The sequence below is a fragment of the Saccopteryx bilineata genome, chromosome 11, assembly GCF_036850765.1.
Source record: "Saccopteryx bilineata isolate mSacBil1 chromosome 11, mSacBil1_pri_phased_curated, whole genome shotgun sequence".
NCBI lineage: Eukaryota > Metazoa > Chordata > Mammalia > Chiroptera > Emballonuridae > Saccopteryx > Saccopteryx bilineata.
In genome coordinates, this window is record NC_089500.1 from 61,772,899 (window position 1) to 61,798,210 (window position 25,312).

The following is a 25,312-nucleotide window of genomic DNA, read 5'->3' on the forward strand; positions in this document are numbered from 1 at the left end:
TATATGGCAAAGCATCAAGTAAAGTTGCATCACATGGTGGCCCTGGCCAGTTAACTTAGTCCCTTAGAGCAGTGCCCTGAAACAACAAGGTTGTGGTTCAATTCCCAGTCAGGGCACATACAGAAGCAAACAATGAATGCAAACTAAGTGAAACAACAAATGAATGATGCTTCTCTCTCTCTCCCTCTTCCCCTTCTTCTCTCTGTCTCGATAAAGCCAGAGACTTTGGGCTTCAAACCAGTGACCTTTGGGCATAAGCCAGCGAGTTTGGGATTATGTCAATGATTCTACCTGCAAGCCAGTGACCCCACACTCAAGCTGATGAGCCTGCACTCAAACCAGCATCCTTGGGCTTTTGTATCTAGGACCTCATTGGCCCAGGTTAATGCTCTATCATCCACTGTGCCACACAGGTCAGGCACATTATCATTTTATTATAACCTAATATAAAGTTATACTGTTTTCTTACTTGTAAAGTTTCCTCTTTTTTGCAGATGCACACATACATATTTTATTGTTGAACAATCTGAGAGTAAGTTGCAGAACTTGAATATTTTAAAATCAAGATATAATTGATATATAATAATATTAGTTTCAGGTATACAACATAAAGATGCGATATTTTATATATTGTGAAGTGATCACAGTAAGTCTAGTTAATGCTTATCAGCACACATAGTTACAGTTTCTTTTCTTATGAGAACTTTTAAAATCTACTCCTTTGGCAACTTTCAAGTATACAGTATAGTATTTTTTGTTATTTTTTTAGAGAGAAGATAGAAAGAAATACAGAGGGAACAGAGGGAAGTATTAACTCACAGTAGTAGTTGCTTCTCGTATGTGCCTTGACTGGGCGAGCCTGGGGTTTTGAACCAGCGATCTTAACATTCCAGGTTGACAATTTATCTACAGTGCCACCACAGGTCAGGCTACAATATAGTTTTTTTTGTTTGTTTGTTTGTTTTAGAGATAGAGAGAGAGTCAGAGAGAGGGATAGACAGGGACAGACAGACAGGAACGGAGAAATGAGAAGCATCAATCATTAGTTTTTCTTTGCGCGTTGCAACACCTTAGTTGTTCATTAATTGCTTTCTCATATGTGCCTTGACCACAGGCCTTCAGCAGACTGAGTAACTTCTTGCTGGAGCCAGCGACCTTGGGCTCAAGCTGGTGAACTTGATGAGCTTTTGCTCAAACCAGATGAGGGAACTTGGGGTCTCAAACCTGGGTCTTTTGCATCCCAGTCCGACGCTCTATCCACTGCGCCACCACCAGGTCAGGCTACAGTATAGTATTTTTAACTGTAGTCAGTGTGCTGTTCATAACATCCCTGGGACTTATATACTTTTTAACTGGAAGTTTGTATCTTTTCACCACCTTCACTCACTTCATATACCCCTACCTCCCCCACTAACAACCACCAATCTGTTCTCTGTATCTGTGAGTTCATTTTCTTGTTTGTTTTTTTTATTTTAGATTCCACATATAAAAGAGATTGTATGGTATGTAACTTACTCTGTCTGACTTATTTCATTTAACCTAACACCCCCCAGGGTCCATCCATGTCACTTCAAATAACAAGATTTCATTCTTTTTATGGCTGAATACTATTTCATTCTACATATGCACACTTCTTTATCTATTCATTTGTCAGTGGATACAGGATGCTTCCAAAAGTTTCCTCTTAAAATAAGAATAAAAGGTGACTTAATTTAAAAATAAATATGAAGTGAATAAGAGAAGTACAACAAAATGTTAACAATCACAAAGACAGTGCACAATGAAAGGTAAACTTGGCAAAAATGGAGTGGGTGGTACGCAAGTGGAATGAGTGTGGGACACCCAGTGAAATCTGAAGGAATGTCTGATGGTGGAAGAGAAGAAGGAAAGTTCATGAGCGACACTTTCACAGCCTCTCAAGCTGATATATTTTGGGTATCTGCCTTCAGACTCTGACAGACCTTGAGGCTCACCTGTGTTATCTGTGTGATAATTATAGTAGAAGAAAAGACCTTCAAGAAATATACTATTACAAAAAAGAACAAAAACAAACAACAAAAAAGAAATATACTATTACCATTAATAGTAAGACACAAGATTGTTTTCTCCCTTGGATATGGCAAGAACACTCTTGAGTAATCATAACACTTTGGCCAACTATCATTGAGGTTTTAGAATGTTTTTAAATTGGGGGAGGACTGAACCAAGTGTCTATTTCTTTTTTTTAAATTTGTTGATTGATTTTAGAGAAAGGGGTAGGGAGAGAGAGACAGAAACATTGATCTGTTCTTGTATGTGTCCTGACTAGGGATCAAACTCACAACCTTTGTGTACTAGTACAACGCTCCAACCAACTGAGCTATCTGGTGAGGGCTCAAGTCCTTGTCTCTGATTCCTTCTGCCTGCAGTCTTCAAAGCAGAAGAACCTGGAACTCAGGGCCGGCACCAGAACATTTGAGTGTCTGGAGACCACCTGTTTGATCAGCTTTTCATGTTGACTTGCTATTCTGAGGAAACTGTGTATAAGGCTGTCTTTTAGGGGTGAGGCAGGGAGTAAAGGGCTAATAGGAGGGACATGTGAGAGTTTCAGCTTCTGAATGGTGTGTATGTCTTCAAAATTCAGTGTAGGTAGTAGGTGGTAGGCTCTTTAGCCACAGACACCATCCCAAGTTCAGAGCAACAGTGTGTGTGTGTGTGTGTGTGTGGTATGTACACCTTCATGCAGCACTTCATATACCACTTATTATTGGAAGATTGTAAGAATAACACAGAAGGATAAAGCTCCTGGTGATCAATAATCCTAAGCATGTTGACTGGGCCTCAGGGGGACCTGAGACCCAGTGGGAGGGAGGGTGAAAACTGTCATTGATTTCTACCCCTCTTCTTTCTTACAACTCCCTTTCCCTTTTCTATTATCTGTTCAGTGCTCTTAGGTAATGGTCCTAGCTGAATAACAGCAAATAAATAACTTCCCATTGAGAGGTCAGGGGACATTAGCCAAGGGTTTTAGCTTTCTTGGTTTCTTCCCTGGGTCCTTCCTGAAGACCACATTACATCCTTTGTGGTAGGTTTTACAGAGAGGCTAATAAAATATAGTCTCCTCAAGATGCCTCACATTATAGCCACAGACTCTTACCTACTTTTTCCTCCTACTCACTTTTGAAAACCTTTGGGTTATTGTTTAGGAACAAAAATGATGAAACTGTAGTTTAAGATTCACAACAGAGAAAACATAACTCTGAAGGGTGGGGTCATAGGAAGTTTTTGAAAACACACGTCTTGGTTTAATTATATGTCTTTAAACTCTAGACCCTCCAAGGTCAAGGGTTGGTAAGGTCTAACTAATTTATATAGTTCCAGTACCTAGAAGAGTAAGGTATACAACATAAGCCTTACATGAATTATTATTGGATAAATGAGGATTTTATTTATCCTCTCAGCATCATGCCTAAGATTGCCCAAATTGTTCATTGTCCTCAGTGCCAGTATTTTTTTTTTTTTTAGTGAGAGACAGACGGACAGACAGGAAGGGAGAGAGATGAGAAGCATCAACTTGTAGTTGCAGCAATTAAGTTGTTCGTTGACTATTTTCTTATACGTGACCAGCTGAGCCAGTAACCCCTTGTTCAAACCAGCAACCTTTGGGCTTAAGCCATCGACCATGGGGTCATGTCTATGATCTCATGCTCAAGCTGTCCACCCCATACTCAAGCTGGTGAGCCTGCAGTCAAACTGGATGAGTCCAAACTCAAGCCAGTGACCTCAGGGTTTCAAACTTGGGTTCTAGTGTCCCAGGTCAATGCTCGATCCACTATGCCACTGCCTGGTCAGGCTAGAGCCAGCATTTATTATATCTCACTCTAAAGTTGCTAAGACAAGGCATTATTTCATAAGCTTTTCCTGTTTGTTTATTTGTTTCTTTGTTTTTAAGTACCTTCCAACCTTGATTTGCTGCTGACAACATCTTTTGGCATATGTTTTATGCTGGCCTTCACATTAATAAAATAAACAAAATCTGAAATCTCCTCAATCAATATTAATACAAATAGAACTACCACACAAAGGGAAGGTTTATACTTATCTCACCAGTGTTGTGAGTTTAGAATAATGAAAGAAACACTTTTTTTAAAAAAGAAACACTGTTTACACTATAAATTGCTATCCATATGTTATTATTATTCAAATATAAAAAAACAACTTATAGGACTTTACAAAGAGTAATTATTCCAGGGCATGTTTACTCTATGTGACAAAGCAGTAGTCTCTAATATTTTTGATCAGTTAATCATTTTATCAAAACACCTCAAGACTTGCTATTTCATTTTTTCTTAGTATACAAGCCAAGAGTTATCCCAGAATAAATGGAAAGAATAGGGCTACTTTTAATTTCTAGTTTTCAATAACTTTATGTGGGAAAGAGAAAAAAGGAATAAAAGAAGTGTGGAAATGAGTTCCAAATACAAGATCAATGATGAGTAGATTCTTGATCAACTCCCAACTCTTCCAAAATCAACTATAATCATATTCTTGATGAAGCAACAAGCAACAAGAAGCCAAGCAAAGCATTAGGGAAACCCAAAAAAGAGCCCAGAGGTAAAAGAACTAATGAACACAGACCTACCACTGTGCCTGTTTTCTTTCACCTCTTAATCTTTAGTTGGTGTTCCTGAAGGATTTGTCATTGTCTGTTCTCTCCTCACTCCCTAATGTCCTTTTTCAATTACTATCTACCTAAAATGAAGGGAGCCAACTAAAATAACCTGCGGCACCTTAGTTGTTTTGTTCATTGATTGCTTTCTCATACATGCCTTGACTTGGGTGCTCCAGCCAGGCCAGTGACCCCCTTGCTCAAGCCAGGGACCATTGAGGCTCAAGCCAGTAACCATGGGGTCATGTCTAAGATCCTACACTCAAGCTGGTGACCCTGCACTCAAGCTGGTGAGCCCGCGCTCAAGCCTGCGACCTCGGGGTTTCGAACCTGAGTCCTCAGTGTTCCAGGTTCTATCCATTGCACCATTATTACCTGGTCAGGCAGCAATAAGAGATTTTTAAATGAAAGTATGTACATTGTATTTAGATATAATTTTAGACAATTAATAAACCATACTATAGTATATACATAACTTTTATATATACTGGGAAACCAAAAATTTGTGTGACTTGCTTTATTGCAATGTTCTGGAACTGAACCCATAGTATCTCTTAAATACTGTATGCCTGTACTATGCTATTTCCCCTTCATTGATTTGAGAAAGGGAGAGGGAGGAGAGAAAAGCATCAACTTGTAGTTTCATTTAGTTGTGTACTCATTGATTAATTCTCTGATTAATTCTCGTATGGTGCCCTACCTGGGAGTTGAACCCATAACCTCAGGTGTGCTGGGTTGATGCTTTACCCACTGAGCTACCTGGTCATGGCTGCCTGTACTGTGCTTTTATAGTCACAAAAACAGAATGCCAACAGAGTTATGTGTATATATATATATATATATTGCTAAATAATATATAATATATATATATTGCTAAAGGACACACAGCTATTGAGTGACAGAGCTGGCATTCAAAATGTTTCTGACCTGACCAGGTGGTGGTACAGTGGATAGAGCTGCAGCCTGGGATGTAGAGGTTTGAAACCCTGAGGTTGCCGGCTTGAGTGTGGGCTCATCTGGCTTGAGCGTGGGTTGCTGGCTTGAGTGTAGGATCATAGACATGACCTCATGGTCACTGGCTTGAACCCAAAGTTGCTGGCTTGAGTAAGGAATCACTGGCTTGGCTGGAGCCCCTTGATCAAGATATTTCTCATATATTGCACATATGAGAAAGCAATCAGTGAACAACTAATGTGCCACAACGAGTTAATGTTTCTCATTTTTCACCCTTCCTGTGTCTCTCTTTCTCTCACTTAAAAAAAAAAATTAAACACACTCTTACCATATGACCCAGGAATTTAACCCCAAGTTAAAAAGTTAAGTCCATGCTAAAACACTGATATTTATGGCATCTTTATTCATAGTTGCCAAAACTTGGAAGCGACCTAAATGTCCCTCAGTGAGTGGATACATAAACTTGGAATATCTAGATTATGATGATACATCCATATAACGGAAGACTATTCAGTGTTCAAAAGAAATGAACTATCAAGCCACAAAAAAGACATGAAGGAAACTTAAATGTATATTATTAGCGAAAGGAAGCAATCTGAAAAGGCTACCTACTGTTTGATTCCAACTATATGATGATCTGGAAAAGGTAAAAGTATGAAGATAACAAAAAGATCTGTAGTTGCCAGGGTTTCCAGGGGTGGGATTAGGAAACTCTCTGAACTCTCCACTCAGTTTTGCTGCAAATTTAAAACAGCTCCTAAAAAAAAAAAGTCTGGAATCAAATAGTGGTGATGGATACATGGCTCTGTGAATGTACTAAAACCCACTGAATTGTACACTATAAAATTGACTTTAGTCTGACCAGGCGGTGGTGCAGTGGATAGAGCGTTGGACTGGGATGCAGAGGACCCAGGTTCGAGACCCTGAGGTCGCCAGCTTGAGCACAGGCTCATCTGGTTTGAGCAAGGCTCACCAGCTTGAACCCAAGGTCACTGGCTCCAGCAAGGGGTTACTCGGTCTGCTGAAGGCCCACGTTCAAGGCACATATGAGAAAGCAATCAATGAACAACTAAGGTGTTGCAACGCACAATGAAAAACTAATGATTGATGCTTCTCATCTCTCTAAAAGAAAAAAAAAAGTGACTTTAAATAAAAGAATGCAGCCCTGGCCGGTTGGCTCAGTGGTAGAGTGTCAGCCTGGCGTGCAGGAGTCCCGGATTCGATTCCTGGCCAGGGCACACAGGAGAAGCGCCCATCTGCTTCTCCACCCCTCCCCTTCTCCTTCCTCTCTGTCTCTCTCTTCCCCTCCTGCAGCCAAGGCTCCATTGGAGCAAAGTTTGCCCGGGCGCTGAGGATGACTCTGTGGCCTCTGCCTCAGGCACTAGAATGGCTCTGATTGCGGCAGAGCAACACCCCGGATGGGCAGAGCATCACCCCCTGGTGGGCATGCCAGGTGGATCCTGGTAAGGTGCATGTGGGAGTCTGTCTGACTGCCTCCCTGTTTCCAACTTCAGAAAAATAAAATTAAAAAAAAGAATGACTTTTGTGGTATGTCAGTTATATCTCAATAAAGCTGTTATAAAAAGATAACTACTATTTCATAAGGTTGTTTTGCAGATTTAAAAAGGTCATGTGGCATTTAAACAAGTATATTACAAATCTTGATAAATATTGTTTTGTAAATAGCTATTCCTTTCTACCTATGGACATAAACATCTTGAGAGCCTAGATTGCATTTGTTCATCTTTTTATCCTCGGTGCTTAGCACAACCTGCACTTAGAAGATGCTCAGTGAAAGTTTATTGAAGGAATTGGAGGTGAGCGATAAAGTACAGAGGAAGGCCACAGATGACTCCAGGGCTACTAATCTGGACAGATGAATTGTGACTGACAGGGACTTCAAGATGGGAAGCAGGTTTCATTTTGTTTGTTTGTATGACAAAAATATGTTCTAGTTTATACAAATTGCACTTGAGCCATTTGGGGAACGTCCAGGTTAGTTTACCCAAATTTTAATGAAAAAATACAGGCCTCAAGCTGAAGAAAGAAGTGTGGGGTAAAGCCAGATATGTGTCACAGTTTGCGAAAAAGTGGCCTGTGGGCCAAATCCATGCTGTTAATGGGTTTCATTTGGCCAGAGCAATTTTTTTAGTGGAAATTATTTTTTAGAATATTTTTAGGTTCCTGGCAAAATTGAGCAGAAGGTACAGAGAGTTCCTCTCTACCCCCTTTCTTCCAACACACCACAACCTCCTCTACCACCAATATTTCTCCTGTACTACCAATATCTCCTATTAGAATGGCACAGTTGTTACAGCTAAGAAACCTACATTGACATCATAATCACCCAAAGTTCAGAGTTCACATTAGGGTTACTCTTGGTGTTGTACATTCTATGGATTTAGGCAAATGTATAATGATATGTTGTCTGCCATTATACTATCATATGTACTGGATTCACCCCCCTAAAAATCTAAATATGAAATTTTTAATATACAAATTTTAAATATAAAATTGCCAACCATTGAAAATTAGGACATTTATTATAAAAACCAAGAATTTTCACTTCTGTTGAAAAATCAGACATCTGGAAAGCCTAATCCCATTTTCTCCAAAGATAACAACTAGCTGGAGCTTTTAGGCAGGCAGGTTCCCATGCTCAGGTTCATTTCGATCATTTTCATTCTACCTTCCTGTTTGTCTCTCTCTGGCCCACTAAAAAAAATAATAACAATCTTATTGCTAAAAAATGTTGACCATCGCCTGACCAGGCGGTGGTGCAGTGGATAGAGCGTTGGACTGGGATACGGAGGACCGAGGTTCGAGACCCCGAGGTCGCCAGTTTGAGTGCGGGCTTATCTGGTTTAAGCAAAAAACTCACCAGCTTGGACCCAAGGTCGCTGGCTCCAGCAAGGGGTTACTCGGTCTGCTGAAGGCCTGCGGTCAAGGCACATATGAGAAAGCAATCAATGAACAACTAAAGTGTTGCAACACGCAACGAAAAACTAATGATTGATGCTTCTCATCTCTCTGTTCCTGTCTGTCTCCTCTGTCTATCCCTCTCTCTGAATCTGTCTCTGTAAAAAAAAAAAAAAAAAAAAAAAAAAAGTTGACCATCATCTGAGCCTTCAGCAAATCATAATTTTTTTGCTGGTGAAAGCTCTTGCCTCGATGTTGATGGCTGACGACTGATCAGGGTGGTGGTTGCTGAAGGTTGTGGTGGTTGTGGCAATTTCTTAAAACAGGACAACAATGAAACTTGTGCTTTGATCGACTCTTCCTTTCATGAGTAATTTCTCTATAGCATGCGATGCTGTTTAATAGCATTTTACCCACAGAACTTCTTTCAAAATTGTAGTCAATCATTTCAAACCCTGCCACTGCTTTATCAATAAGTTCATGTAATATTTTAAATCCTTTGTTATCATTTAAATAATCTTTAAAGCAACTTCACCAGGAGTACATTTCATCTCAAGAAACCTCTTTCCTTGCTGACCTGTAAGAAGCAACTTTTCACATATTCAAGTTTTATCATGAGATTGCAGAATTCAGTTACATCTTTAGGCTTCACCAGTAATTCTTGTAGGTCTCTTACTGTTTCCACTACATTTAATTACTTCCTCCACTGGAACTCCTCAAAGTTAACCATGAGGGTTGGAATCAATTTCTTCCAAACTCCTGTTAATATTGATATTTTGACCTTTTCCCTTTAATCATGAGTGTTCCTAATGGAATCTAGAATGATGACTCCTCTCTAGAGGTTTCCAGTTTACTTTGCCCAGATCCACCTGAGGTATCACTATCTATATGGCAGCTATAGCCTTACAAAATATATTTCTTAAGTAATAAGCCTTAAAAGTTAAAATTACTTAACCCTTGATCCATGTGCTCTAGAATGGATGCTCTGTTAGCAGGTTAGAAAACAACATTAATCTCATTGTACCTCTTTTTTTTTTTCCCCCATTTGGGCTCTATGGACTGGATCATTACACATCTCTTTGGTGACCAGGTGTACTGTCAATGAGCAATAATGTTTGGAAAATAATCTTCTCTAGGTCTCCACAGTGGGCTTAAAATATTCAGTAAACCATGTTGTATACCAGGGGTCCCCAAACTTTTTACACAGGGGGCCAGTTCACTGTCCCTCAGACTGTTGGAGGGCCAGACTATAAAAAAAAAACTATGAACAAATCCCTTTGCACACTGCACATATCTTATTTTAAAGTAAAAAAAAAAAAAAGAAACGGGAACAAATACAATATTTAAAATAAAGAACAAGTAAATTTAAATCAAGAAACTGGCCAGTATTTCAATGGGAACTATGGGCCTGCTTTTGGCTAATGAGCTGGTCAATGTCCGGTTCCATATTTGTCACTGCTAGCCGTAACAAGTGATATGACGTGCTTCCAGAGCCGTGAAGCGTGCGTCCCACGTCACCAGAAGTAGTACTGTACGTGAGTGACGCCGCACTTTGCGGTGGTCTCACTGACCACCAATGAAAGAGGTGCCCCTTCTGGAATGCGGCGGGGGGCCGGATAAATGGCCTCAGGGGGCCACATGTGGCCCGCGGGCCGTAGTTTGGGGACCCCTGTTGTATACCAATGTGCAGTTATCCAGGCTTTGTTGTTCCATTTATAGAACACAGGCAGAGTAGACTTAGCATAATTCTTAAAGAGTCCCAGGATATTCAGAATGTTAAATGAGCATTGGCTTCAACTTAAATTCACAAACTGCATTAACTCCTAACACGAGTGTCAGCCTGTCCTTTGAAGCTTTGAAGCCAGGCACTGAATTCTCTCAGGGTCTGAACGTGCTAGATAGCATCTGCTTCCAATGTAAGGCTGTTTCATCAACATTGAAAATCTGTTGTTTAATATATCCACCTTCGCTGCAATAACCATTTTAGCTAGATCGTCTGGGTAACTTTTGTTGCAGCTTCTACATCAGCACCTGCTGCTTTATGTTGCTTTTTAAAAAAATATTTATTGATTTTAGCAAGAGAAGGAGAGAGAGAGACAGGAACATCAATCTGTTCCTGCATGTGCCCTGACCAAGAATCGAACTGGCAACCTCCATGCTTTGGGATGATGTTCCAACCAACCAAGCTATCCGTCATGGGCTACCTTGCACTTTTATGGAGATGATTTCTTTCCTTAAACCTCATGAACCAACCTCTATTACTTTCAAACGTATCTGGTGCAGCATCCTCACCTCTCTCAGTCTTCGAAGACTTGAAGAGAGTTAAGGTCTTACTCTAGATTAGGCTTTGTCTTAAGGGAATACTGTGGCTGGTTCGATCTTCTACTCAGACCACTAAAACTTTTCCCACATCATCAATAAGTCTGTTTTGGCTTCTCATCTATCGTGTGTTCACTGAAGTAGCATTTTTACTTTCCTTCAAGAACTTTTCCTAAGCATTCACAACTTGGCTAACCATTTGGTGCAAGAAGCCAAGCTTTTGACCTATCGCGGCTTTCAACATTCTCTCTTCACTAAGCTTAATCGTTTCTAGCTTTCGATTTAAATTGAGAGACATGCAACTTTTCCTTTCACTTGAACACTTAGAGGCCATTTAGGGTTATTAATTGGCCTAATTTCAATGTTGTTGTGTTTCAGGGAATAGGGAGGCTCAAGGAGAGGGAGAGAGTCAGGGAATGGCCAGTCAGTGAAGTAGCCACAATACATATACATTTATCCATTAATTTTATCATCTTTATGTGTGTGGTTCCCCAAAACGGTTAGTAACATCAAAGATCATTGATCAGCCTGACCAGGCGGTGGCACAGTGGATAGGATAGAGCATCAGACTGGGATGTGAAGGACCCAGGTTCGAAAACCTGAGGTCACTGGCTTGAGCGCAGGCTAATTGGGCTTGAGCATGGGCTCACCAGCTTGAGCACGGGTGGCTGGCTTGAGCGTGGGATCATAGACATGACCTCATGGTCGCTAGCTTGAGCCCAAAAGTCGCTGGCTTGAAGCCCAAGGTCGATGGCTTGAGCCTAAGGTCACTGGCTTGAGCAAGGGGTCACTTGCTCTGCTCTAGCCCCCCGGTCAAGGCACATATGAGAAAGCAACCAACTAAGATGCCGCAATGAAGAATTGATGCTTCTCATCTCTCTCCCTTGCTGTCTGCCTGTCCCTCTCTGTTCCTCTCTCTGTCTGTCAAAAAAAAAAAAAAAAAAAAAAAAAAAAAAAAAAAAAAAAAAAAAAAAAAAGGATCACTGACCACACAAATCACCATAACAAATGTAGTAATGAAAAAATGTGAAATATTGCAAGAATTACCAAAATATGACAGAGAGATAAGTGAGCAAAATCTGTTCAGAAAATGGCACTGGTAGACTTGCTCAAAACCGGGTTGCCACAAACTTTTACTTTGTAAAAAAACAAACAAACACAACATTGCTTGACCTGTGGTGGTGCAGTGGATACAGCGCTGACCCAAAAAGCTCAGGTCACCAGCTCAAAACTCTGGGTTCGCCTAGTCAACATGTGTACAAGAAGCAATCAATGAGCCCTGGCTGGTTTGCTCAGTGGATAGAGTATCAGCCTGGTGTGTAGACGTCCTGGGTTCAACTACCAGTCAGGACACACATGACACTAAGTTAATAAGTTCTGATAACCCACTACCATCGGACCAGCCCAGGACACACATGAGAAACAACCATCTGCTTCTCTCCCCCTCCCTCCTGCCCTTCTCTCTCTCTTCTCCTTTCGCAGCCAGTAGCTCGATTGGTTTGAGTGTTGGTCCTGAGAATAGCTCAGTTAGTCTGAGCATTGGCGTTAATTGTTTAGGATCAGTTGGTTGATTTGAACATCAGCCCCAGGCAGGGGTTGCTGAGTGGATCCTGGTCAGTGCGCATGCAGGAGTCTGTCTATCTTCCCTCCTCTCACTTAAGAAAAAAAAAAAGAATAAAAAAAAGAAGCAATCAATGAACAACTAAAGTGAAGCAACTGCGAGTTGATGTACCTCACTGTCTCGTCTCTCCCTCTCTCTCTAAAAATCAATAAAAATTAATTTTAAAAAGCAGAACATCTGGGAAGCACAAAAAATGAAGTGAAATAAAGCAAAGTGAAATAAAATGAGGTATTACTATTTACTTTGAATTTTCTTTGGGTGGGTTTAGGATATAATATATGAAGTATCTGTCTACTTGTAAGTCCTTGAAAATGTCAGCACTTGTATTGTGATCCTCCTACCCATTAAAAATCATAGTTTGTCACAGAGTAGCAGTTTGTAAAGGTGGGTTAGTCATTATCTCATCCTAAAAAAAGATTAATATTTATTAATAATAGATTATATGTATAGAGTGCTTGCTCTATTTACAAATGTTACATAATAGCTGGTGTTCAATAAGTGCTAAATGAATGAATGAATGAATGAATGCTTTCAAAGGTGGATGTGAGCAGAGAAGAAATAGGGGACTGTTGCCAGGACTGCAGAACTCATTTTATGAGGCTAGAAGCTTCCCCTAAAGTAAAGGGAGTTCTGAGTCTCCCTGTTATATTTGGGGGCCCTTAGGGAAGGCTCAGAACTCTGAAAGTCCCCTGAATTATTCTGGTGGACAGCCAGGGACTGTCAAGGGGCTCTGCTCTGACTTCTGAAAAACCAGAGGTAAAAAGAGAGTTGGTGTTGCCTGGAGGGTGAAAGTGGACACCTCAGAGGAAGGCTGGGGAAATTTTTAGAACAAAACAGTTCTTTTAGTTCTGGAGTGGTGGTGGTGATGGTGGTGGTGAGAAGGATAAAAGTAATCTCTGCTTTTTCAATTAGATTTTTATTAAAATAATTGTAGATTACCTGCATTTGTAAAAATAATACAAAGAGATCTTTGGTACCCTTTGCTCATTTTCCTCCAATGATAACATTTTGCAAAACTATAGTATATAGGTCAATAGAATACAATTGAGAGTCAAGAAATAAATTCATACATTTATGGAAAATTTTTTTAGATTTAAAAAAAAAATTATTGATTTTAGAGAGAGGAGAGATAAAAGGGTGGGAGGAATGGAAAGCATCAACTCATATTAGTTGCTTCTTGTATGTGCCTTGACTGGTCAAGCCCAGGGTTTTGAACTGGCAACCTCAGCATTCCAGGCCAACACTTTATCTACTGTGCCACCACAGGTTAGTTGGTTTTCAAGGCCTTTTTTTTCTTTTTACAAAAGTGCCAACACAATTCAATGAGGAAAAAGAACAATCTTTTCAACAAATGGTGCTGGAATGTCCATATGCAAAGGAACGAAACTGAACCCCTACCTCACACCCTATAGAAAAACTTACTCAAGGCCTGACCTGTGGTGGTACAGTGGATATAACATTGACCTGGAGTGAGGAGGTCACAGGTTCAAAACCCTGGGCTTCAAGGCACATATGAGAAGCAACTATGAGTTGATGCTTCCTGCTCCTCATCCCCCAAAATCAATAAAGAAAATCTTTTATTTATTTATTTACTTATTTTTATATTTTTCATATTTTTAAGTGAGAGGAGAGGAGATAGTGAGACAGATTCCCACATGTGTCCCAACCAGGATCCACCCAGCATCCCGCTTCTTGTATCGATGCTTGAATCAACTGACCTATTGTTAGCACCTGAGGTTGATGCTGGGACCAACAAGCCATCCTCAGCACGGGGCTGAGGCTCCAATCAAGCTACTGGCTGCAGGAGGGGAAGAGAGAGCAGGGAGAGAGAAGCAGATGGTTGCTTCTCCTGTGTGCCCTGACCAGGGATCAAACCCAGAATGTCCACATGCTGGGCTGACACTATCCAGCCAACCAGCCAGGGCCGATAAATAAAACTTAAAAAAAAACAAAACTTACTCAAAATGGGCCAAAGACCTAAGTATAAAAGGTAAAACTATAAAACTCTTAAGAGAAAACAGGGATAAATCTTCATGACCTTGATTTAGGCAATGACTTGTTATATATGACACCAAAAGCATAAGCAATAAAAAAAAAAAGATACATTGGACCTCATCAAAATAAAAAAACTTTTATGTTTCAAAGGACACTATAAAGACAGTGGGAAGAAAACCTACAGAATGGGAGAAATTTGCAAATTATAATATATATTTGATAAGGATCTAGTACTTGGAATATATAAATAACTCTTAAGTCTCTACAATAAAAGGATAAAAAACCCAAATTAAAAGTGGCAAAGGATTTGAATAGACATTTCTTCAAAGAAGATACAAACTAAACCAATAAGCACCTAAAAAATGCTCAACATCACTAGCCATCAGGGAAATGCCAATCAAAACCACAAGATACCACTTCACACACAGGAGGCTAGTTGTAATCAAAAGGACAGTAACACGTGTTGGTAACAATGTGGAGAAATTGGAACCCTTATACATTGCTGGTAGGATTGTAAAGTGGTGCCAATGCTTGGGGAAAAAAAGGCAGTTTCTCAAAAAGTTAGACAGAGTTATTATATGACCAGCATTTCTACTATTAGGTGTATACTCAAGAGAAACAAAAACATATGTTGCACAAAAACTTGTACACAAATGTACTTGTATACAAATATAGCAGTATTATTTATAAGAGCCCCAAAAGCAGAAACAACCCAAATGTTCTTCCACTGATGAATAGATAAACAAAATTTGGTATATCCATAAAATGTAATATTATTCAGCAATAAAAAGGACTGGGCCCTGGCCGGTTGGCTCAGTGGTAGAGCGTCGGCTTGGCGTGCAGGAGTCCCGGGTTCGATTCCCGGCCAGGGCACACAGGAGAAGCGCCCATCTGCTTCTCCACCCCTCCCCCTCTCCTTCCTCTCTCTCTCTCTCTCTCTTCCCCTTCCACAGCCAAGGCTCCATTGGAGCAAAGTTTGCCCGGGCGCTGAGGATGGTTCTGTGGCCTCTGCCTCAGGCGCTAGAATGGCTCTGATTGTGGCAGAGCATCGCCCCCTGGTGGGCATGCCAGGTGGATCCCGGTCGGGCGCATGTGGGAGTCTGTCTGACTGCCTCCCCATTTAAAACTTAAGAAAAATACAAAAAAAAAAAAAAAAAAGACTGAAGTACTGATTCATGCTACAATATGGGTGTACCTCAAAAACAAAAACGAACAAACAAAAAAGGAGCCAGACACACAAAAGGCCATATGATTCAATTTATATGAAATACCCAGAATAGGTAAACCCATAGAGATAGAAAATAGATTAATGGTTGGGGGAGTCTGGGAAGGAGAATGAAGAATGAAGATGACTGACAATGGATATGAATTTTTTTTGGGGGGGGGTAATGAAAATGTTCTGAAATTAGTGGTAATGGGAACACAATCTTTTGAATATATTGAAAACCACTGAATTGTACACTTTAAAAGGGTGAATTTTAAGGTGTGTAGATTTTGTCTCAATTTTTCAAAACTAGTAAAATAAATAAAATAATATCACAACTAGGATATTGATATTGGTAAATCTACCAAGGTCATCCACATTCCCCCAGTTTCTGTTCCCCGAGAATACTTTCAGTATTCTGTTTTTACAAAGCACTTAGCAATCACCTTGAAGAATGTATATTACACTTTAATTTTTAAAACTCTACTATTATTTACAAGCCTATACTTAAAGCTGGAGTCACAACCCACAGTTTTCATTGTAAGGATGAGGTTTATAAAAATTTCCCTGGGTATATAGTTTTTAAAAATATAACATAAAAGGCTATTTTAACTCAACATAATTCATCCATATTTCTGTCTTAACACAACACCTGGGATTCTTTTCTGGTTTTTAACGACGAAGCAAATTTTTTCACCTTAATTACGGCACTTTTACACCCTGCTTTTCTTTTTAAATGTCTTATTTCTTGTAAGAAGTTTGCATATTGCCTCTCAAGTCATCAGAAGTATCCCTTTGTCTAATTACTATGTTGTACACCTAAACTAATATAATATTGTATGCCAACTGTAATTTTAAAACTAAAATAAAAACAACAACCAAACAGAAAAATATTTCTTCATAAAGAGTAAGGAATATTTCATCCCCATGGCTGTACTTTAATTCCCTGGTTGCTAGACATTTAGGGTGTTTCCAAATTTTTTGCTGTAAACCGCTTAAGTGGCCATGTTTATTTTTCTCTTTTGGATGATTTCCTCTGGATAAGAGGTGGGGTTACTGATTAAAGATTTTGAACATATTTCTGGCTCTTGGAAAGTGCATCTTGGCTCAAGATCGCTCTTCCCACCCCTTGCTTCCTGCTAGCCCCAGTCATACTCCCAGACTCTTGAAGGTTGGCTCTGCCTCCATCACTTCTCTACCAGCTCTGCTGTCATCCTCACCTTCACAAGGCTGTGACCCAGCCCCCTGCTGCCCTTCTCCGCTCAGCAAGGCTCCTTCTCCTCCCCGCCGGTCTTCAGGCTGCCTCCTCCTGAGGCAGGCTGGTCGCAGTTCTCATCATCCAAACTCGGCTTTGCGGTAGCCAATGCACCAATGCAGTAGCCACGTTGGCACGCACCACCCTTACCTTGGTTTCAAGTTGCACCACCCAAGTCCCCCATAAAATAAACCCTGGGTATTGTTTCATCCTACCCCCCTTCCGGAATCTCTTCCTGCCCCTAGCGCTAGGCAGCGCATATAGTAGACTTTCGATAAATACCCAAAGTATTTAAAAAGCACATAGAAGTTTCTATGCTGATCTTTTACTTTAAAATACAAAACAAGTTGCACCAGGCGCAGAAGATATAATAGAAGACGAGCAGATGTAAATTATAAGAGCAAGTTCATGCTATATCGCTTCTCGGCTTTTTGGCTAAGATCAAGTCCAAGTCCATGCATTAATTCATTCAATAAGAGTTTACTGAGCACACCGCACGGCAGTGCATAAAAGCAATAAAATAAAAAGTATTAGGTGGTGATTCGAGTTAGGCGGAAAAATCAGGCAAAGGAAGGGGGTTGAAAGTGAGGAGTGGCTAGAGAGACCTCCCACACACGGAGACAATTATAAAAACAGGTAACATTAATTGAGGGTTCCAGTGCGCCAGGCGCTTCACTTCCAGAAGCCTGTTTAAACTCCCGCCACAACGCAATGAGTAAGGCACTATTAGACTCCTATTGTACAGAGAGCGTGGGTGTAAGGTGCAGAGCCGGGATGCCCGTCAGTTCCGAGTCCAAGGCCTCCGCGGTCCCCTAAAAATTCCCTAAGACGGTTCCCAGGCCTCAAGACCCTCCTGGACAGGACCGGGTTTAAAAAAAAAGCCCAACAAGGCGGTGCGGCCGGAATATACGCAGGCGCAAAGCGCAGAGTGAGCCTGCGCAGAGCGCAGGGTTACGTGGCTGCCGGAAGTGGCTTAGCGGACCGCCATCGGAGCACCGCTGGTAGCCCCGGCGGTCTATCACCAGGCGCTGCATTGCGTCCTCGCCGGCACCACCATGTTGAAGAAATTCGACAAGAAAGACGAGGAATCGGGTGAGGGGGCCCAGGCCTGAAGCTGGGCCTGGGAAGGGCTGGTCCATCTCGCAGGCTTTCACCATCTTTCTTGGGAGCCCTCCTTCGGGCCTTCTGTGCAGCAACCGAGGCCGAGGCCCAGTGAGGGGCAGAGGCTTCTGCGAAGGTCCACAGCTGGTCAGTGGCAAGCCTCGCAGAGCCTGAGCATGTTCCACTGCCTTCCATTCATAAGCTCGGGCCGCTTTTCACGGGGTGACCTTGGGCGGGTCACTCGCCTGTCTGGGCCTCAGTTTCTGCATCTGTCAGGAGAGTAGTAGATGCTCCTTTGTTCCTTTCTCTGTCGGATCTCTTGGGATTCGCCGGGGCTGCGTTGGTTCTGGCCAAACTGGGGCGTTATCCGTGGAGCCAGTGTCCTGTGGCTCAGAACTTAGACTCGAGTTCATTTATTCAGCAAACATAATGAGCGCTTACTGCACGCCAGGCACTTTACTGTGTCCTGATACTGCAGTAAAACAAGTGAGACACACTCTGCCTGAGCTGGGGATATTAGAATGGTCACAGGCATAGTGGAGGAGAGAGACATAAACCAAATAATAATAAAGCATGTAGTTATTTGCAAGTATCACATCTGCTGTGATAAAGTCCTAGTCACTGGAAGATGGTGGTCTCCACATGTAGTAGGGTCTCAGTTATGTAGCTTTTGCATAAATGAATGCAAGACAGGACACTATGAAAGGCACAGAAAGATTAACAAGGCTGCTAGGTGACTGTCAGTGGTTTGGGGCAGAGGATGACCCTTGTATGAGAGAGGTATGATTTATATGCAGGTTATAGAGCTTTGATTGCCATCCGAGTAGTTAAAACTTGACTAGGTAGACAATAGGGACATCTGTCCCCTCTCTATGGAAGAGTTTTGAAAGTCAGGGTCAAAACTTGTACTCAGTCTTCTCTGTTTTCTGACTGTAGGTGGAGGCTCCAACCCGTTCCAGCACCTTGAGAAGAGTGCAGTACTCCAGGAGGCAAGTGTCCTGCGCTCCCTCCACCTTTCATCATAATGTTCAGATTGGATGCAGTTGAGATACTAACACATTCAAAGTGCTGGTTTAGAGAACAATAGGGGAGAAACCTGTTCCTGGAAAGACAGGAAAATTATTCCTAGAGAGTTTATTATGCTTACATTTTTGTTCTTTATTTCTCTTTCTATTGTAGTTAACAAGCGTTTACTAAGTATGTGTTAGTCTGTAAACCAGTCCATTCCTAACATTTAAATTAAAGAAGATTTCAGGAGTTTTTAGATGAATAAAGAAAGAAAAACCCCTAACTCTTTCCTTATGAAAATAAGCTTATCTAAGCAAGTGCATTTATTTACTCTGGGATGTCTCAGCCCTTGAATGTGCTTGAGGATAGTCAATGGAAGGGAAACAATACACTTTTGTGTATTGGGATGATGCTCTCACCAACTGAGCTATGTGGGCAGGGCAACAGTGAGACTTGATTGACATATTGGCAGGCACCCCTTCATCTGCTAACTCCCTCATCCTTCATTTACTGCTCTCCACATTATGGCAGCCTCCACAGTTTCTGTTTCCCTTTTAATTCTCTGGCCTAATTCTAATATTTTTGGTCACTTTTTCTTAGGCTCGTGTATTTAACGAAACTCCCATCAACCCTCGGAAATGTGCCCATATTCTCACCAAAATCCTTTACCTCATAAACCAGGTAATAGGGTAAGGCTTAGAAGTGCAGAAAAATAGTGTTGTGGGATGTTGGGGTATACAAGTCAAACAGGCGTTAGGCTATTTAAAAAGCTTTTGTGTGGTTGTAGCCAGTTGCCCAGCTTTGGGTCCTCAGCAGCCAACTGTGATGTGTTGCCTTTGATGGAGCCTCTGAAGGGTCTGAGGATCTGGCCTGGACTGATCGGCAGGAAGAGGCTTCTGGCTTCTCCATCCCAAGCTGAGACTTCTTTCTTGATTAAAATAGGGGGAGCACCTGGGGACCACTGAAGCAACCGAGGCCTTTTTTGCCATGACTAAGCTCTTTCAGTCCAACGATGTAAGTGCCCCAACCCCAGCTTTCCTTGAGATGGGACAACTGTGACTGGGGGGTGGGAAGACCAAGGGAAAGTGACCCCACCAGTCAATGTGAACTGGAGTTTTCTTTTTCTGGCCCTCATGCTTGGCTCAGGGTCATAGGGCTTTTTCCATTTCTTTCCCAGCCCACCCTCCGTCGGATGTGCTACTTAACCATCAAAGAGATGTCTTCTATTGCAGAGGATGTCATCATCGTCACCAGTAGGCAAGTCTTGGGTCTGTGGATGGTTCCTCTGATGGGTTCTATTGATGCAGAGGCCATTTTTCCTTATATATACCAGACAACGGGACTTTTTTTTTTTAAGTTTATTTATTTATTTTATACAGAGAGGAAGGGAGAGAGAAACATTGATCTGTGTCTATATGTGTCCTTACTGGGGATTGACCGGCAACCTTTGTGTATTGGGATGATGTCTCACCAACTGAGCTATCTGGGCAGGGCAACAGTGAGACTTGATTGACATATTGGCAGGCACCCCTTCATCTGCTAACTCCCTCATCCTTCATTTACTGCTCTCCACATTATGGCAGCCTCCACAGTTTCTGTTTCCCTTTTAATTCTCTGGCCTTAGTTTGAGCACAAACCCTTCCTTCCCTTGATTTCTCTCAGTCAACTGAGCCAGCTAGATTCTCACAAAAACTAGTGAGTACCTAGCTCGAACCCAAGAAAGAGGGACAGAAAATATGGGAGGTATACAAATAGGCTTCTTTACTAAGTACTGGTTTCTACATTAGGTGAAGTGACTCAAGGTACAGATGTGACTAAGATATAATCCCTACCTGTAAGAACTGGGGCTGAGCTCTCTTATTTCTCTTTGTCAAGTTTTTCTGTGGTGGCTATAGAGGAGGAGGTCATATATTCATTTCTAGGTTCATTTAGAAAGTATGTATTAACTGTCTATCCCTGTGTTTAGCTCTGGGAATAGAGCAGCAAACAAGACAGACACGGCCTCTGCAGCCCCTGCATTCCCAGAGAAATAGCCATGCAGTCAGGGCATTCAGATAGAACATAATGCAGTTTACTATGGGATGTATGTAGAAGAACTGTCTGAATGGAGTCCTGAAGGAAGAGTGAGAAATAGCAGAGGTAGAGGTGAGGGAACAAGGAGTTCTCCAGGCTAAAGAACTAGCATACCCAAACCCCTGGAGAGGAGTGACTGCATGGCTATTTGGGCACCTCCTTGTTAAAGAGTTTATGCTTGGTGGTAATGGCAGTAGGAAGGCTCGGAAATGTTTTAGTAAAAGCAAGGGAGTGACCTAGTCAGTTTTGAGTTTTATAAAAAAAAAATTCTCCATCTGGTTGCTTTATGGAGTTTGGTTTGGATGGGGCAAAAATAGAGAAAACTAGTCAGGAGACGTGTAGTAATAATCCAGGCAGGTGTGACGCTGGGAGCTCCAGAGGACTGGGTAAGGACTTGGGCTTGGGGAGGGCAGCCCAGATGTGTAGACAGTGCCTTCTCCCTCTGCAGTCTGACAAAGGACATGACTGGGAAAGAAGACAACTACCGGGGTCCAGCTGTACGAGCACTCTGCCAGATCACTGATGTGAGTGAGTTTGCTGCCCCTACCCAGCCATCTGTCTTTTTCCTCTTTTCATCAACGTTCAGTCTCGTGCTTTGCATGCTTTAAGTTGTTCTCGTTCCTGGGCATAGCCCTGAGCCAGTTGATGATGGGTGGGGTGCGTAGGAAACATGTTTGCTTCTTCCTCCCCTCACTTCTCCACATCCCATCACCTGCATTCCTGAAGGTTACTGAGAATTGACTGGGTCCCCACTCCTTGTCCCCACAGAGCACCATGCTGCAGGCTATTGAGCGCTACATGAAACAGGCTATCGTAGACAAGGTGCCCAGTGTCTCCAGCTCTGCCCTGGTGTCTTCTCTGGTGTGTACCTGCAGTTGGGGCCCTGCAGGGCCAGGAGTTGGGGGAGGGGGCAGGATCGGGAAACTGAAAAAAATATCAGAGTTGTTTTTCAATAGGTAATAGTCACATAGATCTTAGAGTCCCACTTACCTTCTTAGTGAAGAGCTCCAGGGAACTCTGGATTGATTGGGGAGGGGCTGGTTGAATGGCCTTGATCGATCCTTTAGGGTGACAGATTGTTGGGAGTTTGGGCCTGGGAGAGGGAGGGTGAGAGCCATCCTGTGCTGTATACCATCTCAAGAGGACCAGGACAGTGGAGAGGACCTAGGCTTTTAGGGAAAAACCATGGCTGGTTGAACTGCTGTCCAGCTCAGGAATTGTGATGGGAGAGCCTCCTGCCTGCCTGCTCTTTAATGTGCCCTGTTGCCCACAGCACCTGTTGAAGTACAGCTTTGACGTAGTCAAGCGCTGGGTGAATGAGGCCCAGGAGGCAGCATCCAGTGATAACATCATGGTCCAGGTGAGTTGTGAGCGGAGCAGTGGTATTTAAAATACTTAGGCAGATGGTATGGCACTGGCCAGTCAAAATAGACTCTCACTGTAGAGATCCTGGTGGCCCCTCGCCAGAGCAGGCTTTATTCCTTTTGTCATTGGATTTGGGGGAGATTTTGCAAAGCAGGGGGAGCTGGAGGCTTGGGTTAGAGACTGCTTACCTCCTGATGCCAAAATATTAAAAGTTATTTTGATAAACAGCTGAGTATTGTTTTGGATTATGCGATGTAACAAACCCGGCCCAGTCAGGCGGAGGGCCTTTGCCAAGCTGACTTTGTTAGTGATGCATGGAAATGACAAAACTCTTCTTTTTTTTTTTTTTTTTTTTTATTTTTCTGAAGCTGGAAATGGGGAGGCAGTCAGACAGACTCCCGCATGCGCCCAACCGGGATCCACCCGGCACGCCCACCAGGGGGCGATGCTCTGCCCCTCTGGGGCGTCGCTCTGTTGCGACCAGAGCCACTCTAGCGCCTGGGGCAGAGGCCAAGGAGCCATCCCCAGCGCCCGGGCCACCTTTGCTCCAATGGAGCCTCGGCTGCGGGAGGGGAAGAGAGAGACAGAGAGGAAGGAGGGGGGAGGGGTGGAGAAGCAGATGGGCGCTTCTCCTGTGTGCCCTGGCCGGGAATCGAACCTGGGACTTCTACACGCCAGGCCGACGCTCTACCACTGAGCCAACCAGCCAGGGCCCAAAACTCTTCTTTAGTGATCTAGGCCAGGAATTCTTTCGTCTGTGTGGGTCTCAGTTTGCTTGTCTGTAAAGTGGGAGTAAAAGTTTCTGCCTCATAAAGCTGTGAGGATAAAATGAGACATCTGGAACATCTGATGCATATGGTACATACCTGTGGGCTGTCCCTATGTGTTTATCTCTTCACCTTCTCCTCACCTTTGCACTGATTCTCATCTCCAGGGTCACTGTGGCCCCTCAAAATAATTCCCAGGGTCAGAGATGCTTCTCACATAGAAGGCACCCACAGGCTTCTTAGTGCTTGAATACCATTCTGGTAAGGAAAAGAGAAGAGCAAAAGAGACAGGAAATAACTCTGTACACCTCACATCTCTAGAATGGAGTTTCTGAATTTCATTCAGGTCCTCTAGATCTTGCTTTGTCAGTACCAGCCCTGAGTCCTTGGTGAATCAGTGGGCTAATATCTGTCTACGTAAGGTTTACCATTATAAGGCCTCAAATGTGAGGTATCTCGCATGACACTTGACAACACATATTCATGCTTAGGGCCCAGCCCCCTCTTTCTCTTGTCTGAAGACACTGGGTTTCATCCCATTCTTTCATCTCTGCGGTGTATGTTGTCCCCTTTCACATCTGTGCTCATGATACCTGTCAGGGCCTTTGCCAGAATTGGGGGCAGGCGTGAGAATTACAGATATATTCATGTGGTTTGTTGACCACCTTGTCAGGAGCTGTTTATACAGACCTTCTGGGGCACTGTCGCAGCTGCTCTTTGAGGCAGCTACTATGGTACTCATTTTGGAAATGAGAAGGCTGAAGCCCAGAGAGATGCAGTCGCTTGCCCAGGGCCACACAGCTAGTAGACCTAGGCTTCTCATGTTTGTACTCTGCTATTATCTTATGTCCTCTAGTATCATGCACTGGGGCTCCTATACCATGTGCGTAGGAATGACCGCCTGGCTGTCAATAAGATGATTAGCAAGTTCACCCGGCATGGCCTGAAGTCCCCCTTTGCCTACTGCATGATGATCCGGGTGGCCAGCAAGCAGCTGGAGGAAGAGGACAGCAGGTAAAGACCTCGCTAGATGATGCCTCATTCACCCTACCATGTTGGGCCACTCCCAACTTCTTCCTGCCTGTGTTCTTTTGTAGCCGTGACAGCCCACTGTTTGATTTCATCGAGAGCTGCTTGCGCAACAAGCATGAGATGGTGGTCTATGAGGCTGCCTCAGCCATCGTCAATCTGCCAGGCTGCAGTGCTAAAGAGTTGGCCCCGGCTGTGTCAGGTTACCAGACATTCCTTCATCCCAGTATTAAACATTTGTGCCTGCTGGAAACTAGGCCCTGAACCAGGGTGTAGAAGAAGAAAGAAAATTCCCTCATACAGGCCACAATCCAATGTTAAGAAAAGGAAGTCTGACCAGGCAGTGGTGCAGTGGATAGAGCATTGGACTGGGATGCGGAGGACCCAGGTTCAAAACCCTGAGGTCACCAGCTTGAGCACAGGCTCATCCAGCTTGAGCGCGGGGTCACTGGCTTGAGTGTGAGATCATATACATGACCCCATGGTTGCTGGCTTGAGCTCAGGGTCACTGGCTTGAGCAAGGGGTCACTTGCTCTGCTGTAGTCCCCCAGTCAAGGCACATATGAGAAAGCAATTATTGAACAACTAAGGTGCTGCAACAAAGAGCTGATACTTCGCATCTCTCTCCCTTCCTGTCTGTCTGTCCCTAGCTGTCCCTCTCTCTGACTCTCTCTGTCAAAAAAATTTAAAAAGAAAGAAAAAAAAGGAATTAGTTCCTATAGGCACTTGCTCTGTGCCAGGCACTCTGCTGCGGCCTCTCACATGTGTTACATTTAGATGGTGGGGTAGTTTGAGTTCCATCTTACCACTAGGAGGCTGGGCTCTGGTAAGTGGTGTAGGTGAGCTTCAAATCTATCTACCCTATTGGGCTTGCTAGTCATGGCCAGAGGACCTGGTGGAACCCAGGATTAATGAAATCGGGGCGTGCTCCATAGGGGCCGAACTGTCTCAGGTAAAGGAGAAAGCGAATAAGAGAGATATTTCAGAGCCTGGACACTGGATCCTGATAGCCAGGGTGAGAGCCCTGGCTCTGCCACTTAGCAGCTCCGTGCTT

General features: G+C 42.9%; 1 protein-coding gene across 1 annotated transcript in view; it reads left to right on the forward strand.

Annotated features, from left to right (window-relative positions):
- The first annotated feature begins 17,865 nt into the window (after positions 1 to 17,865).
- Positions 17,866 to 25,312, forward strand: part of COPG1 (COPI coat complex subunit gamma 1) — a 29,339-nt gene continuing 21,892 nt past the window's right edge. The window contains exons 1-10 of the mRNA XM_066246460.1: positions 17,866 to 18,007; positions 18,953 to 19,005; positions 19,625 to 19,705; positions 19,967 to 20,038; positions 20,202 to 20,281; positions 21,546 to 21,621; positions 21,866 to 21,958; positions 22,371 to 22,457; positions 24,086 to 24,243; positions 24,327 to 24,460. Coding sequence (XP_066102557.1) covers positions 17,971 to 18,007; positions 18,953 to 19,005; positions 19,625 to 19,705; positions 19,967 to 20,038; positions 20,202 to 20,281; positions 21,546 to 21,621; positions 21,866 to 21,958; positions 22,371 to 22,457; positions 24,086 to 24,243; positions 24,327 to 24,460 — 871 coding nt within the window. The 5' untranslated portion in view covers positions 17,866 to 17,970. The remainder of the gene's footprint in view (positions 18,008 to 18,952; positions 19,006 to 19,624; positions 19,706 to 19,966; positions 20,039 to 20,201; positions 20,282 to 21,545; positions 21,622 to 21,865; positions 21,959 to 22,370; positions 22,458 to 24,085; positions 24,244 to 24,326; positions 24,461 to 25,312) is intronic.